At 50.1% G+C, this 16,339-nt stretch overlaps 1 protein-coding gene across 3 annotated transcripts; it reads left to right on the forward strand.

Moving 5' to 3' along the window:
• The first annotated feature begins 1,260 nt into the window (after positions 1 to 1,260).
• Positions 1,261 to 11,060, forward strand: ASB10 (ankyrin repeat and SOCS box containing 10). 3 transcript variants are annotated; one of them, XM_003792041.1, is made up of 6 exons: positions 1,605 to 2,179; positions 2,349 to 2,616; positions 5,491 to 6,010; positions 10,296 to 10,409; positions 10,685 to 10,870; positions 11,016 to 11,060. In XM_003792041.1, exons 1-5 carry the CDS (start codon positions 1,816 to 1,818, stop codon positions 10,868 to 10,870), a joined length of 1,452 nt encoding a protein of 483 aa, XP_003792089.1. In that variant the 5' UTR covers positions 1,605 to 1,815; the 3' UTR covers positions 11,016 to 11,060. The 3 variants fall into 3 exon arrangements, with proteins under 3 accessions (XP_012661951.1, XP_003792089.1, XP_012661952.1); XM_012806497.1 differs by lacking the exons at positions 1,605 to 2,179; positions 11,016 to 11,060 and adding an exon at positions 1,261 to 1,548; XM_012806498.1 differs by lacking the exons at positions 10,296 to 10,409; positions 11,016 to 11,060.
• The last annotated feature ends 5,279 nt before the right edge of the window (positions 11,061 to 16,339 follow it).

The following is a 16,339-nucleotide window of genomic DNA, read 5'->3' on the forward strand; positions in this document are numbered from 1 at the left end:
AGAAATATGGATATGGTAATTAGCCTGATTTGATCATTACATGCAGTAAACATGTAGCAAAACATCACATTGTACCCCATAAATATATACAATTATTGTCTATCAATTAAAAATAAAACTTTTAAAAAAGAAATTGGTTAAAAAAATTTTTTTAAAGAGCCAGTGCAAACCAGAGAAGGTGAGACTGCTTGGGCTGGAGCACCCCAGCCTACGGTGGGAGTGGTGAGCCAGACCTGAGCCCGGCTTGCTCTTACTATTTCTCCTCTTTTTTCTTTTTATTTGCCTGAAGAGAACAGTCTTAACCTGACTTGGAGGTTAAGGAGACAGAGGCATTTCTTCCTCACTGTCTAGCTGAAACCCCATCGAACTATGACAGGGTAGAGATGTCATCTGGGAGATCGACAAGTTATCCAAGAAAATGGAGGATTGATACCCAGGATACACATGGGTGGGGGGTGTCAGTACCCAGGATGGGCATAGAGATCAGTACCCAGGATGGACATGGGGGGTGTCAGTACCGAGGATGGGCATGAGGTGTCAGTACCCAGAATGGGCATAGAGGTCAGTACACAGGATGAGTGTGGGGGGTTGGCACCCAGGATGGGTGTGGGGCATTTCTGTTGCTGCCTGTAGGCTGAGCCCTATTCCCTAGGCAGAATTTTTGCACAGTGGGGGTAGCCTTGCTGCTTGTCACTGCTATGATCCCCTCCCTTGGGTTTGGGAGTGGGAAAGTGCCTGATGCCATCTGGAGGGCAGGGAACATTATCTGACACCCACAGCCCCTCCCCGTGGGATCAGAGCCCAAGTAGCTGGAAGCAGGTGATAGACAAGAAAGAGCTTGAAATCCCAGGTTCTAGCCCAGCTCTGAAACAAGTTATCTGTGTGACCTTGGGCAGATCACTTCTCTTCTCTGGGCTCCATTTTCCTTTATCTGTGAGATGACAGGTTGGCCAGATTGGACAGCAGCATCTGGGTGGCCCCTTCCAACTCTGATGTCATCCAATCCTGTGGTGAAGCACAGGCTGGAGAGCTTAGGCCTTACTCTGTTCTCCTGGCCCTCCCCAGATCTCCTTCCAGCCTGAGAGTTCCATCCTGGGTGCTGACAGACAGGCCAGCCAGGGCTATTTATGGCTTGGTCTGTGTATGCCCTTCCTCTCCTCCCACACTGAGCCCCACCCAGCTTGGGCCCAGCGCCCACCGGCCCAGTCATCCAGTGGCATTGCCCCAAGCATTGTCCCCAGTCCTCCAGCACCAGCTTTCTCTCCCAGAATCTAGTCATGCCCAGGGGAAGGAAGTCCCTTTCCCCCTGGGAGCACCATCTGGGATGCCTACCCTCAACCCCTGCCTGCCGGGTCTGGGGGCTCCAGTCCTGCCCAACCCAGGGGACCCCTCAGCCATCACCACTGCTCTGCCGTGACATGGCCCTGCAGAATGCCCTCTACACCGGGGACCTGGCAAGGCTACAGGAGCTGTTCCCCCCCAGCAGCACAGCAGACCTGGTGCTTGAGAGCCAGGCCGCCGAGCCTCGCTGGAGCAGCCATCAGAGGGGTGAGGGGCAGCTGGGGGCCTGAGAGATGGGGACTGGCTGAACACCTCAGGTATAGAGGTCCCGAGGGCTTGGAGAAAAGGAAGCTTCCAGGCTGTTTCTCCCCCACTCCAAAGCTTGTCCAAGATCCTAACCATTGGCCCAGGAACTAAGTCATGCGGAGCCCAGAATAGCTCCTATTGAATGCCTAGCCAGCTCAGACACAGAGCTTGGGACATGGGGACCCTCTGTCTCCTTCCGTCTAGGTTTCCCTCCTTCTTTCTCTCTCTATGCCTTTGGCCTCTTCCTCTCCTCCCCCCTATCCTTCCTCTTCCCACATGCTCATGAGCTGGTCCCCAGAAGAGTGTGGGGGGCAGGGAGAGCCCCCAGGTGACAGACACACCCTCTGTGCCAGGCTGGTGGAGAAGCCCAGCAGAGGGGCTGAGGAGGACCCTGAGGCTGGCCCGGGACCCATCGTCACCCGCACAGCCTCGGGACCTGCCCTTACCTTCTGGCAGGCAGTGCTGGCCGGGGATGCGGGCTCTGTCTCCCGCATCCTGGCAGACTCCAGTACTGGTCTGGCTCCTGATTCTGTCTTTGATACCAGCGACCCTGAGCGATGGAGGGATTTCCGCTTCAACATCCGCGCTCTGAGTACGGGCCAGGGGCATGGGGCTTCGGAGTGGGAGAGGGGTGGCTGCAGTGGAGCTCTGGCTGCAGTGGAGCTCCAGCTCCTGCTTCCTGCCTCTGCCCATTGCACGCTGTTGGCTGGCAGCTCTTTACTTCCCCTTAGGAACTAAGGCCCATGTTCCCCTCTTCCTAGGACTCTGGTCTCTGACATACGAAGAGGAGCTGACCACCCCACTGCATGTGGCGGCCAGCCGTGGCCATACAGAAGTTCTGCGGCTCTTACTGAGGCGGAGGGCAAGGCCAGACAGTGCCCCTGGGGGCCGCACTGCTCTGCACGAGGCCTGTGTGGGGGGCCACACGGCCTGCGTCCATGTGCTGCTGGTGGCAGGAGCAGACCCCAACATCCCGGACCAGGATGGGAAACGGCCCTTGCATCTCTGCCAGGGGCCTGGCACCCTTGAGTGAGTGACCCCTCACATTGACCCCTGGTTCCACTCTGAGGGGAGGCAGAGAGGCCTTCTCAGGGAAGGCGAGGGGGCATATTAGAGCTGGCAGTCTTGGTAGGCTGAGGTAGCACAATCTGGGCTTGGGATGGGGGTTAGGGTGAAATTCCCAATTCACCCATTGGCCCCATGACCTTTGGAGTGGCCTGAACTTTGGGCCATTTTCTGGTTTCTGAGGGGTAGAGGAAAGCTGTGGCAGGGGCCCAGTTGATGGTCTATGTTAGGAAATCACCTAGATTTCATGATGGGGAGGTGGTGTTGCTTACAGTTTTAATGTTTTCTGAGTTTACTCTGTGTTTCAGGCCCTGTGCTAAGTACAGCAGCAACTAAGGCATGATCCTGCCCTCAGGGGATCCTGTCAGGCTGCAGAGGGCAGTGGCCCCAGTTGGGGCCTGTTGTGGTCTCTGTGTGCAGGGCCTGGTTCTCAGCCAGGCAGGTCTGGCATCTTCTTATTGGCAGGGCACCCTCAGATAAATGGGATCAAGTGACTGTCACTGACCAAACTCACAAGAAACTAATGAAAACACCCAGATGTATCAATATGTTATTTATTGTTGGCCTAAATAATTATGTTCTACGCATAAGGAACCTGGAAGAATAAGTCTCCACTTATAATTTTTTGATGAACATGGAATCCAGGCAAAGGGAGCCTCAGCAAACTTATGCACTAAGTCTGCATACGATAGAGGGCCTCTCTCTGCTGACTGTACGCCTGCTGGATTCTGCATCTTACCCCTGAATAGTGCCAAAGTATTGATCCTTGGAGGTCCCTTTCATGTAATCTCTTCCTCTTGTTAGCCTTATCAGCCTCCGGAGGATTCCATGGACTTAATCATAGTACTGTTGAAGATTGTTTTATGCCAGCATGGTCCAACAGGAATCTAATGTGAGCCACATATGCAATTTAGAATTTTCTCATAGCCCTAACAAAATAAATAAATAAAGCCTGAGTGCAATGGCTCATGCCTATAATCCCAGTACTTTGGAAGACTGAGAAGGGAGAATCACTTGATGTCAGGAGTTTGAAACCAGCCTAGGCAAAAATTTTAAAATTAGCTGGGCTCAGTGGTGCATGCCTATAGTTCCAGCTACTCAGGAAGATTGCCGGGCCCAGGAATTTAAGGTTACAGTGAGCTGTGATCAGGCCACTGCACTCCAGCCTACGTGACAGAGTGAGATCCTATCTTTTAAAAAAATTAAAAAGGAAAAGAAATCTGTAAAATTAATTTTTAAATTGCATTAAAAATATCTACAAAATCTACCATTTTATCCATTTTTAAGTTTACAGTTCAGTGGCATTAGGTACACTCACGTTGTTGTGTAATCATCACCACGTCTATCTCTAAACTTTGTCATCATCCCAAACTAAAACTCTGCACCTATCAAACATTAACTCTCTCCCTCCCCCAGTTCCCTGGCAATCACTATTCTACCTTTTGTCTCTATGAGTTTGACTACTCTAGAGACCTCATATGAGTGGATTCATATAGTATTTGTCCTTTTGTGCCTGTCTTTTTCTACTTAGGGTTTATTCATGTTGTCACATGTCAGAATTCCCTTTCTTTTTAAGGCTGAATAAATATAAAATATTTCATTGTACATAGATACCACATTTTGTTTATTCATCAATTCAACACATGGGTTGCGTCCACATTTTGGCTACTGTGAATAATGCTGCTATGAACATGGGTGTACAAATATCTGTGAAATAGGTGAAATTATTAATTATAATAATATATTTAACGTAATATATCCATATGTTATTTCATTATGTAAAAACTGGGATATTTTACATATTTTATTGTGTTTAGTCTTCAAAATTGGTGTGTATTTAACACTTACAGCACATCACAGTTAAGACTAGCTGGATTGCAATTGCTTAGTAGCCACATGTGGCTAGTGGCTACCACTGGACAGTAAGGTTCCTTATAATCCCACATGTTTAGTTCTATGTTCCCTTCAGCCCCCCTGAGGTCACATCCAAAGATAATTTTAAAATTATTATGTAACATTTCAAACATACAGAGAGGTAGACAGGATAATCTAATGAGCCCCCATGATCCATCCCTGTCTACACCACACAGTCCTCTGCCAATTGCTGCCATTTTTGAGCTCTTATGATGACAGCCTTTCAGGCCTTATCTCACATGTTGGTCTCAACAACTTCATGAGGTCAAGATATTATTGATTGTCCCCATTCTACACATGAAGAAACTGGAGCTCAAAGAGGCTAAGTCCCCTTTGGGGCACACATTACTGCCTCTTTCTGCACTTCCTGCAGGCACGTGCAATCTTCTGTAGGAGCCATATTGGAGTGTGTCTGCTTGGCCAGTTTTGGTCTTGCTCTTCTTTGTCCCACTGCCCCCATATCCATCAAAGCCCCCTCCTGCTCCTCTAGTCCCAGCATGAAGAGCTTTCCAACTGCCCTGCTGCTCCTGGACCCTAGCACCAGTTCCTCCCCTTAGCAGCTGCACAAATTTGGTTGGGATCCTCAAACCCCCCAGAGACTCAGTTTCCTCATCTGTGACTTGAGGCTCATCAGAGAACCTACCATGGGAATGTTGTGAGGATTAAATCAGTTAACGTATGTAGAGCCCTTAGGAAGGTCCTGTTCTGAGTGATAACTGCTGTGACTTTTACTCCCATTCAGGATTTGGTGAACTATTCCAGCAGAAACTATTTGAATGTTAAGAGGACAGACAGGATGGAAGATGGGGGGAGACAGAACTCACAGCCACCCAAGGCTCCCTGCCTTGTTCTCTTTGCTCAGATTGCAAGGAAGGCAAGAGGTCTATGCCCGCTTTCCTCCCATCGCCATCTCACCCTTACTAGGTGTGCAGAGCTGCTCCTGCGGTTTGGGGCAAGTGTGAATGGTCAGTCCGAGGAAGAAAAGGAGACTCCTTTGCATGTGGCCGCCCGGCTTGGCCATGTGGAGCTGGCAGACCTGCTTCTAAGACGTGGGGCATGCCCTGATGCTCGTGATTCAGAAGGCTGGACTCCACTGCTGGCTGCCTGTGATACCCGCTGCCAGTCTCCCGCAGATGCTGAGGCTACCACCACCCGCTGCCTCCAGCTGTGCCGCTTGCTGCTCAAGGCTGGAGCAGATGCTGATGCTGCTGACCGGGACAAGAGGCGGCCCCTACACCTGGCCTGTCGTCGTGGCCATGCTGCTGTGGTGGAGCTGCTCCTGTCCTGTGGTGTCAGTGTCAATGCCATGGACTATGGTGGACACACAGCCCTGCATTGTGCTCTACAGGGCCCAGCTACAGCCCTGGCCCAGAGTCCCGAGAATGTGGTGAGGGCTCTGCTCAACCACGGAGCTGTCCGCGTCTGGCCAGGGGCCCTCCCTAAGGTACGAGGACCAAAGGCAGCAGGCATGCCACCATGGTAAGGGGACAGGGAGACCTAAACTGTGATTCAGCTTCCTTTAGAATGTAGTCCAGAACACTGTGCACATAGATTAGTTCCTTTTCTCTTTCATTTAACAAGTAAGCAGGCTCAGGGTCTGTAGCACAGTGGTTATGGCGCCAGCCACATGCACCAAGGGTGGTGGGTTCGAACCTGGCCTGGGCCAGCTAAACAACAATGACAACTGCAACAACAACAACAAAATAGCCAGGTGTTGTGGCAGGTGCCTATAGTCCCAGCTACTTGGGAGGCTGAGGCAGTAGGATTGCTTGAACTGAAGAGTTTGAGGTTACTGTGAGCTTTGACACCACAGCACTCTACCTAGGGTGACATAGTAAGACTCCGTCTCAAAAAAAAAAAAAAAAAAAAAAAGCAAGTAAGCAAAGCCCAGATAGGGTAAAGGCAAATCAGCAGGAAATGTGTATTGTGCATGCATGTGTATGCATGTGTTTATATGTAGGTGTGCATGTGTATTCATGGTGTGCATGTGTGTGTGCATATGTTCATGCATGTGTACCCTGGGTGTGTGCATGTATGTGTGCAAAGGGGGTCTGAGGGCAATGGGACCAGAATATAAAGGGTCCACAAAGACAGGAGTCAGGGCTAATGTGGGTGATGTGGTGTTATTAAGGGGTCTTCATAAGGGCATTTGAAGGAGCTCTAACTGGCAGTAAGGTCAGTTCAGGGACAGATACCTGGACACAGGAGCGGATACTCCAGGGAAAAGCATAGGTCTATCTCATGAGGCTCAAGATCCCCTGAACATCCGCCAACAGATGTGGCCCTGCTTCCTGAGAGCTTAGAAGGATGCACACTCCCCAGACCAGCTGCCACAGTCCTTCTACCTGTGAAAAGTTTCCTACTTCAGTTTTCAATTTTTATCTTACTTTATATTAATTTCCCCTAAGTGGGTTCTACTAGGGCCTATGCCTTTGATTTCTTGGCAGGGGGCCTTGCCCCATGCTGTGCCAGGTCTGGAGAGGGCACGGATGATGTCCTGGAGGGCACTGGGCCTGAGCGGGGAGGAGAGGGGTAAGGACTGAAGCCGCCTTCTGAGAGGATGACAGAGGCACGTCCTCTCTGGCCCGGCCTAGGGCCTAGTTCTACCCAGCCCCGCCCATCCTGGACCCACCCATTCTGTCTCCTCCTCTCTTCTTTGCTCACAAACCTAGAAGCATCTGTCTGGATTCCTAAGCAAGACCAAATAATTAAACAGCCTGAGAGTTCGGCAGATTGGTCTCCCCTTTGGGAAAATACAAGAAAATCAACAATTAACACTAATTAATCTCCTATTAACACCAGATAATTAGGAGACGAGCAATTCCCTGTAATCTGAAAGTGGCTCTGACAGCTAATGATTTCCCCACCAGGCAGGGTGGGAGGACTCCAGCAGTAAACGAATTTCCCAGTACCCCACTGGACGCCCTGAAGTCCTTCTCCACCCTTCAGCCTGTCTCTGGGACCAAGGGGGCCAGCAGAGCAAGGGGCTCCATTTGCCCCTTCACAATCTGCAAGCCTTCCAGCCTTGGCTTCCCTAGTGGCTGTGTTGAAATGCCACCCCCAGCCAGTCCTCTAGGAGTCACCACATCGGACTTGGTTCCCAGGAGACCTGGACCTGGATCCAGGATCCAGCGTTAATGTTTGCCCATGTGACTGTAGGCAAGTCACTGAAATTATTTGAACCCCAAGTTCCTTGCATGGGATACAATTTCTCCCTAACAGGGACAAAAACCTTCAAGGGAACAATAGGAGCAAGCGTAGCACTGACACCGCATTAGACATTGTCCTAAGGGGTGTTGCCTGTTATGTGGGTTTCCTCAATCTCCTCAACAACCTTCGAGGTCAGTGGTGACTAAGAGTGCAGGCTCACACACTACCTGGGCTTTCTCAGCCAGTTTCTTTCCTTCTGTGGACCTCAGTTTCCTCATCTGTAAATGGGGGCTGTAACAGAGTGCCTTCTTAAGGTTTGTGTGAGAAGTAGAGTTAATAAATATAAAGCCTTTGGACAGGGCATAACCTATTGTTAATGCTCAATACTTGTTAGCTAGTGGTGCTCTCAAGTTAATCCAGGAAGCAGCCCTTGGTAAGCTGCTAGGCACTGTCCCAATATAAGGTGTCCTTAGACATGGCAGAGAGCAGGACAAGCTGTCATAGCTGCACAGGCTTCCCAGAGGAGATGGGATATGGGATATTGGATGAGCAGCTCTTGAAGAGAGAGAGAGGAGGAAGGATCAAGCAGGGAAGCAGGCAGAGCACTTGAACAGGGTACAGAGGAGGGATAAACAGGGGCCAACCTGATGGGCAGGCAGGAGGAGTAGGTAGAAAGGAAAGTCAGACAGAACCAGCCTGTTCTTTCCTAGTTCTGGAAGGAGTGAGGTAAAGTGAGGCTTCCCACACACAAAGGGAGAGCACTGCTCAGGCACAGATCAAGAAGCAGGGCCTGGGTGTGGACTGTCTCCTCCCGGGGTGCCTGCCCTGGACATGACATGCTTGGCCTTCCACCTGCTCCCACTACCCAAGGCGCTTTCAACCTGCCAGGCAGAGGGGTCCCTTCTCCTCAGTAGGCCTAGGTTTTGTTTTTTTCATTTTTAAATTAAGTCATAAACGTATAGGTCATGTACACATTAATGCATGTATGGGGTACAATGTGCTGATTAGGCCCAGGTTTTAAAGCCCCTGCTGTTATGTCCCATGGTGTGTGTTTGGGAGGTATGGGGTATGTACAGGAATGCTGCCTAGGAGGCCATACTTAGCTGTTTTAGATCTTATGAAGCCTCTGGGCTCACTGCCTGTGGTTTGAGATCCAGCAAGAGATGGAATAGAGGAAGTTGATGGGTATCGAGGGCAGACACAGGTGGGCATCAGGTACAGTGTCGTTGGGACTGTGGCTGCCTTTCTGACCATGCAGATGCTCCCATCATGGGCTGCTCCACTGCCTCGGCTGACAGCTCAGAGACATTTTTTGGCCACTCTGTCTAGAATAGTGCCCTCCCTAACCATGCACAGTCCTCTGACCCCGCTTCATTTTCATTGTAGTAGCAGATCTGTAAGTAATAGAGCTAGGCATGTATTATGTTTTCCTGCTGAAATAGAAGCTTCCAGATGACAAGGACCTTGTCTATCTTCCTCACTGTTGGATCTCCAGGATTGGCATATAGGTGGCCCTCTGTAAACTTTGCTGAATGAAAAAATGAAAGAATGAATTTGGCTCCAATTGCTCCTACCCTTGCTGTTACCAAACCTTCCACTGTCACAGGCAGTCCTTGCCCCTGAATGCCCTAAGCCCCCTGAGTTCTATTGCCTTCAGAGGCAAGCCCCCCTGTGAGTCCCTCCCTGACCACCCAGCCCCTCTCCCATATGCCCCTCTTGTAGCCATCTCTAGCTCTTACTTTGCATTGGGAAGATTCTGTTTTATACAGTGGTGGATCTTTTTATCTTCCCAGGAGCACCAATCACAGGCCAGGGACCTCTTACTATCCAGCAGAAAATCCAGCATAGAGCCTTGTAGAGACAGACAGGAGAGTGGGATAATGTAGTATCTAAGGGCAAGCCATGCTGCCGGGCCTGGACTGTGGGAATGAACTACAACTTGGGCAAGTAATTTAACTTCCCCATGCCTCAGTTTCCATTGGCTGTTAAATGGGGATAATAACAGTCCATACCTCATAGGGTTGAGGATTATAAGTTCATACAAATAAGGTGCTAAGAAAAATATCTAGCATAAGTTATGCACAACCAAAATGTGTTGGTTTCCTGGGGCTGCCACCACATAACATCATAAACTGGGTGGATTAAAACAGAAATCATTTCTTTACAGGTTGGAAGTTCAAAAACCAGTTGCTGGCAGGGTTAGTTCCTTCTGGAGGCTCTGAGAGAGAGTCTGTTTCCTGTCTCTTCTAGCTTCTAGTGGTTTCCTGCAATCCTTAGTGTTCTTTGGCTTGTACATGCATCACTCCAATGTCTGCCTTTGTCATCACATGGTCTTCTCTGTGCATGTGTCTGTCACATACACAGAGAATTAGGGCCCATTCTATTGACCTCTTTTAAACTTGATTATTATCTACAAAGATCCTATTTCCAAATTAGGTCCTATTCGTAGGTAGCAAGGTTTAGGACTTCAGGACATCTTTTGGGAGATAAAATTCAACCCACAACAGTCATCTAGAAAGAACCATCTGGCCACCTTGCATGGACTGGTTGGGGACCTGACACATCTCTGCCTTCTCCAGGTGCTAGAGCGCTGGTGCACGTCCCCACGGACCATCGAGGTCCTGATGAACACCTACAGTGGCATGCGACTTCCTGAGGAGGCTATGGGCCTGGTACCACCTGAAACTCTGCAGGTCAGACTCCAGGACCCTGAACACAGACTCACTTAGCCTGATCCCAAGAGATAGTCCCACTCCCCAAATGGCAGCCCTATCAGTCCCACACAGAAATTGCCCAGTGACCTGTTCATCTCACAAGAGAAGAGAACTCAGGGTGTGAACTCCTAAGACACACTGCTTCTGAGAGGTCCCTGTAGACACCCCACCAGTCACCAGCCTACCCCTGTAATGAGGAGTGGGTGTCACTTATCCAAGGCTGCTCCTGGCTAAGCCCCACCCTTTGCCCCTAGAACCATCAGCGTTTCTACTCTTCCCTCTTCGCCTTGGTGAGACAGCCCAGATCACTGCAGCATCTGAGCCGCTGTGTCCTCCGCTCCCACCTGGCAAGCTGCCTGCCCCACGCCCTGCCCCTCCTGCCCCTGCCACCCCGGCTCCTTCGCTACCTGCAGCTTGATTTTGAGGATGTGCTCTACTAGGTGAGCCCTGGGTTCTGTGGATGGTGACAGCCATTGGGGGTGGAGGATGGGTAGGAGGCAAAGGAAGGGTTGAGGGAGGGCCTTGGCCAGAACTGGCCCACTCTTGGACCACTGGACATCTCTGAATTCAAACCTCTCCTTCCAGCTGTCCACTGCCTTTTGAGAGAGCTTAAAAGTGGATGCCTCATCCTGTGGGGGGTGCTTCTCTGCACCAGGTCAGGGCAGGTGGCCCTGGCAGCAGGAGGTCCTTCTCTACAGGCAGATGTGAATGCTGTGATTCCCAACAGAGAGAGGCAGACAGACCTCTGCAAGCCAAATATGATGTCTGATGAAGAGTGTTAGGACTCATGCAAGTGACACTTTCCTCTTGGGTCTCTCCTGAAGCCCCCTGCTATTCTGTGCAAACCTTGCATGTGCATTAAAAATCTCCAGGCTGCGTTTGATGCTGTCTCCAACAGACCATCCTCTGAGCTGGCTCCTTCCTAGGACTGTCAGGATGGGCAGACTCACAGGTGCTCCATATCTGTCCCATAGTGCTGGCTGTGTCACCTTCCCTTTGGTATCTATCAGCTCTTTCATGTACCCATGAAATGAAGGAATGGCCCCCAGGTGAGACAGTGTTAGAAAAAGCCTAAAAGATGTGCAGACGAGGGTTTCAGGTAGGCAGAGAATTAGTTACTCTTGGAGAATTAGTGCGACTTACTGTGGTGCTGATGTAGGAGGCTGAAGAAAATAAACGCAGGTGGTGCAGAGAGTTGAGGTGAAAGGAGGAGGAAGGAGAGCCGCTGGGAAGGTGGTGGCCAAGCGTGGAGGATAACAACCATGGCTCAGGTGAGAGGGAAAAGCCCAGGTCTAGAAAAACAGAACCAATTCTATCATTGCCTGACCCTGTAGGTCAGGGAGCACCCCAGGCACACCTGGTTCCTGCCACTTTTCATCTGTTCCTTCCTTAAGTTTAGCTCTGTGACCTCAAGAGCGCTGAGCTGAGAGTTACATGACTGGTTCTAGTCTAACTCTGTCATTAACTTCTTGTGGAACATAAAAGTCTCTTGCCTTCTGGGCTCAAGTTTCCGCATCTATAAAAAGAAAGAGAAGGAGAACCCTCAGGTTCACTGACGTTCCGGAATTTTAGGAACCTGCCAGAAGGAGGTTGCCATAGAGCAGCCAATCAAGTGCACTGTGATCCCTGACGTCAAGGGTCGCCAGGCAGAGCGCCCTCGGCTCCAGAATGCGCACACGCTGGAGCTGGACTTTCCCGCCAACCGCTGCGCGCGTGCAAAGCTGTGGGAGCGGAGGGGCGGGGCCGGAGAGCGCGAGGCCAGAGCCGTCAGTACTTGAGCGCCGATCTTGGCGGGCATGGAGCGGACTGGTGAGGAGAGGCGGAAAGGAAAGGCGTGGGCCCGGGTCCCTACCCAGGCCTAGCGCACCTCTTGGGGACTGGCCTGTCTGGGCAGGGCTGGGGGTCGGCAAGCCGTGGAGGCTCTCGGTTGTGTCAGCCCCCTGACCCACAGGTCCCACTTCACAAGGTGAAGGTCAGGGGTCAGGAAGTGGTTTTCCCAGAGGTGCGTTCGGGGGGAAACTGCCTCGTTTGGCCTCCCTGGTGATCTCGTCTTGTCCCCAAGTGAGGCTCCTGGAAGAATGTCCTCGTGCTCATTCTTGTTCCATCTGGTGGGGGGCCTGCTGTGTTTGGGCGCCGCGGGCCGAGGAGGCAAGGCCTGTGCTCCAGTCCCCACTGAGTTGGCTTTCTGGTGGGAACAGGGAGACACTGAGCAGACGAGAAAAGTGTCAGATTTTGGTAAGCCGAAGGAGACACATGCAAAAGGGAAATGTGACAGAGCGGGAGCCATCTGCAATTGAGTGACCGGGAAACCTACTCTGAGGAGGGGAGGAACCTTCCAAGTGAGCAGAGTGAGGAAGAGCAGGGAAGGCCCGTGAAGGCATCTGGCTGTTGAAAGCTGGGCGGGAGGCTACTCGAGGTTGCTGCAATAGTCCAGGCAGGAGGTGGCGAGGGGCGTGCAGGATTTTGGGGTCCTGTTGGAGAATTAGTGCGACTTACTGTGGTGCTGATGTAGGGGGCTGAAGAAAAGCGTGTGGGGGTGATTCCCAGTTTTTTCGCTTGAACAACTGGATGGGTGGGGAAGATGAGAAAGGTACAGGAGGCTCGGTGCTTGTAGCTCAGCGGCTAGAGCGCCAGCCACATACACGGGAGCTGGCAGGTTCGAACCCGGCCCCGGCCAGCTAAACAATGACAACTGCAACAAAAAATAGCCGGGCATTGTGCCAGGTGCCTGTGGTCCCAGCTGCTTGGGAGGCTGAGGCAAGAGAATCGCTTGAGCCCAAGAGTTGGAGGTTGCTGTGAGCTGTGATGCCACAGCACTCTACCCAGGGGAACATAGTGAGACTCTGTCTCTAAAAAAAAAGGTGGTGCCTGTGGCTCAAAGGAGTAGGGCACTGGCCCCATTTGCCGGAGGTGGTGGGTTCAAACCCAGCCCCAGCCAAAAACTGCAAAAAAAAAAAAAAAAAAAAGGAACAAGAATCAAAAGTCCATGTTGGATATATTGAGTTGAAGCTGCTTTTTTTTTTTTTTTGACAGAGTCTCATTCGGTGTCGTCCTAGGTAGAGTGCCATAGCTTCATAGCTCACAGCAACCTCAAACTCTTGGGCTCAAGTGATTCTCTTGTCTCTACCTCCCAAGTAGCTGGGACTACAGGTGCCCACCACAACGCCTAGCTATTTTTAGAGACCGGGTCTCACTCTTGCTCAGGCTGGTCTCGAACTTCTGAACTCAGGTGATCCTTCCATCTCAGCCTCCCAAAGTGCTAGGATTACAGGTGTGAGCCACCACTCCCGGCCTAAAGCTGTCTATTAAACAACCCAAGGAGGCTGTGTGATAAGGACAGTTAGATGTATGAATCTGGAGTTTGGGAACAGGGACAGCCCTGGGTACATAGGTGTGGGATCATGGTGTGTGAGACATTTGTACAGCTTTCTTCTAAGAGAATCCTGACTCTTAAAGGGATGGCTTTCCCAAGAGTCCTGTTTATGAATTTTGATGGAAATTCCATTAAACCCATTTAATCTGTTTATTTTATGCTTCCTGAGCCCAGCCCTTATTACTAAACATACGGTTATGAATGAGACATGCTTCTGCCCTCAGTGACCCTTCAGTCTAGTCTGAGAAACAAGTGTGTGAACAACTAGTTAGAATACACAGAGCAATTGAATGAATGCAAAATAAATGTGGGAGCAGGAGCTGAGGACATGAAGGGAAAGTGGGGTATAGAACAGTTGGGATCTGGGAAGACTTCACAGAAGGAAGGTGTGCCTTCCCTAAAGTGACTAAGAGTGGGAGGAGGATTTCTGACCATATAGAGAGAGCACTGGATCACCAGAAACCTTTTTAAGGAAGGAGAAGGGAAGAAAAACCATGTGGAGCAGTCAGTATGAGGGGGTGTGCCTAACTTCACATGTTGTCCTCTTTAGTGTGGCAATGTCAGGAAAGTCCTTTCTGAGGTTAGACATTCAGACTACTTGCAGGCCAGGAAGCTCCCTCCCCAGCCTCCTGGCTGTTGGTCCCGCAGGCCCAGAACCTCTCCCCGGTAATTGCTTTCTGTAATGTGTTTGCTCCAAACCAATTTCACGCCTCCATGAGGACTCCGCCCTGCACTGGAGGCACGGACCTCCCTACCACCAGCCTACCCGTGTGTGAACGCGTGGGCTCACACATAACGCCACACTTTTAACACAGCAGATATGCAGGATTCAAGCACCTAGGCACATACATAAACCCTCAGGCATGCGTATCAGACTTTAAGACACTCATGTACAATCCTCTCGCCCAACCAGAGCTCTGACGGTTAGATACCCAGAAGCAACTAACGCGCTCGCCCTGGGACCGCCGGCTGGGTCCCCTTTCCTTGCGCTCGGCTCGTGTCCTAGACCAACGCGAGGGGGCGCTGCAGCACGCCGCACCTCTTTCGCAGTGACAGCAGTTACGCGCTACTGCCACCAGAGGGTACTCGCGGACAGGGTCCAAGGATGCCCGCCGTGAGGTGAGTGAATCCAAGGTATAGATCCCTTGGCTTTGACTTTAGAATACTTTCTTAGCATCCTAGGTGCTTGTTGGCAATACATGAAAGAGAGACCACATGATGAGGCCCGACATAGGCACAGGCAGAGAGGGTAGATTAAAAAAATAAGATTCCTCTGTAGGAGCATTTCCCAAATGTACAGAAGTGAGAGTAGGACAAGTCCGAGCACGAAGACAATTGAGGTAGCACTTTTAGAATTCCATTTTAGACATTGAAGTGTTTGATCATAATGGACCGGTTCAGGGATTCAGTAGGAGAACCACGGTTTTCTGCTGGTAAAGAAAGGCATCAGCTCTGTTCAAATTTGATAAAGGCAACATCTGTTCTTGGTACTGATGGGAGACTAAGAAGCAGGTTTTGTAGTGTTACTGATTTGGGTGAAGATGAGTCTCTTCCATTCTTGGCCATTTTACTCTTTGTCTATTTAGTGTAGGAAAAACTCATATTTAGAAGTTGTTTTCTCATATTCACTTGATCCTTGCATGGGCTTTTTGAGTAGGCAGTGTAGATGATACTTGTCCTCTCTCACAGATGAAGAAGTTAAATCAAAGAGAGGCCAACTTCACTTGACCCAGTGAGGGATCAGGACAGGTACTTGCCTCCAGGTATTTTTACCCCAGCCAGTGCTGTCTTCCATTTACTATGTGGTCTCAATTCCATGCTCCATGAAAGGGCAAGGAAAGGAAATGGGCTGCTGCAGTTGTCACTATATATGTGAATGTTACTAAATGTCAAAGACTACATGGAAGTCAAACTTCATAACCCCAGCATGACAGGGTAACAGAGAATATAAATGCCTCGGTTCATAATTGGTGGCCCACTAAGATTTCTTGGTAACTAGCTTCAAGTTTGTATTCTCTGTGCCAGCTTGAGTAGAGAATCCACTTTACTGAATATAGTTCTGAGCAACAAGCTGCTCTTGTCTTGAGCTAGGCGACATACATCTTTAAGAGCAGAGGATCTTTAACTTTGAACCCTTGACAATGCATGATCCATTCTGTCCTACCAGAGAGTGATTGCCTTGGTAAGGTAGTATTTTATTTGGGGAACTGGTGGCAGGAGGAGATGTTTCAGTTATATTCTTTTGAGCTTTTGGAATTTTGTACTATGTGATTTTATTACCTGTGCAATAAATAAATGACAATTATTTTTACAAATGGCTCTTTCTTAATGCCGTATTTGATTGGTTCTCATACAGCTTTAATTTTAGTTATTGTAACCCAAAGTTATCTCAATAATTTATCAAGTCGGCTCAGCACCTGTGGCTCAAGTGGCTAAGGCGCCAGCCACATACACCTAAGGTAGCAGGTTCGAATCCAGCCCGGACCCGCCAAACAACAATGACGGCTGCAACCAAAAAATAGCCAGGCATTGTGGC

The sequence above is a fragment of the Otolemur garnettii genome, unplaced genomic scaffold, assembly GCF_000181295.1.
Source record: "Otolemur garnettii isolate 467f Iridium unplaced genomic scaffold, OtoGar3 scaffold00053, whole genome shotgun sequence".
In the NCBI taxonomy this organism is placed as follows: domain Eukaryota; kingdom Metazoa; phylum Chordata; class Mammalia; order Primates; family Galagidae; genus Otolemur; species Otolemur garnettii.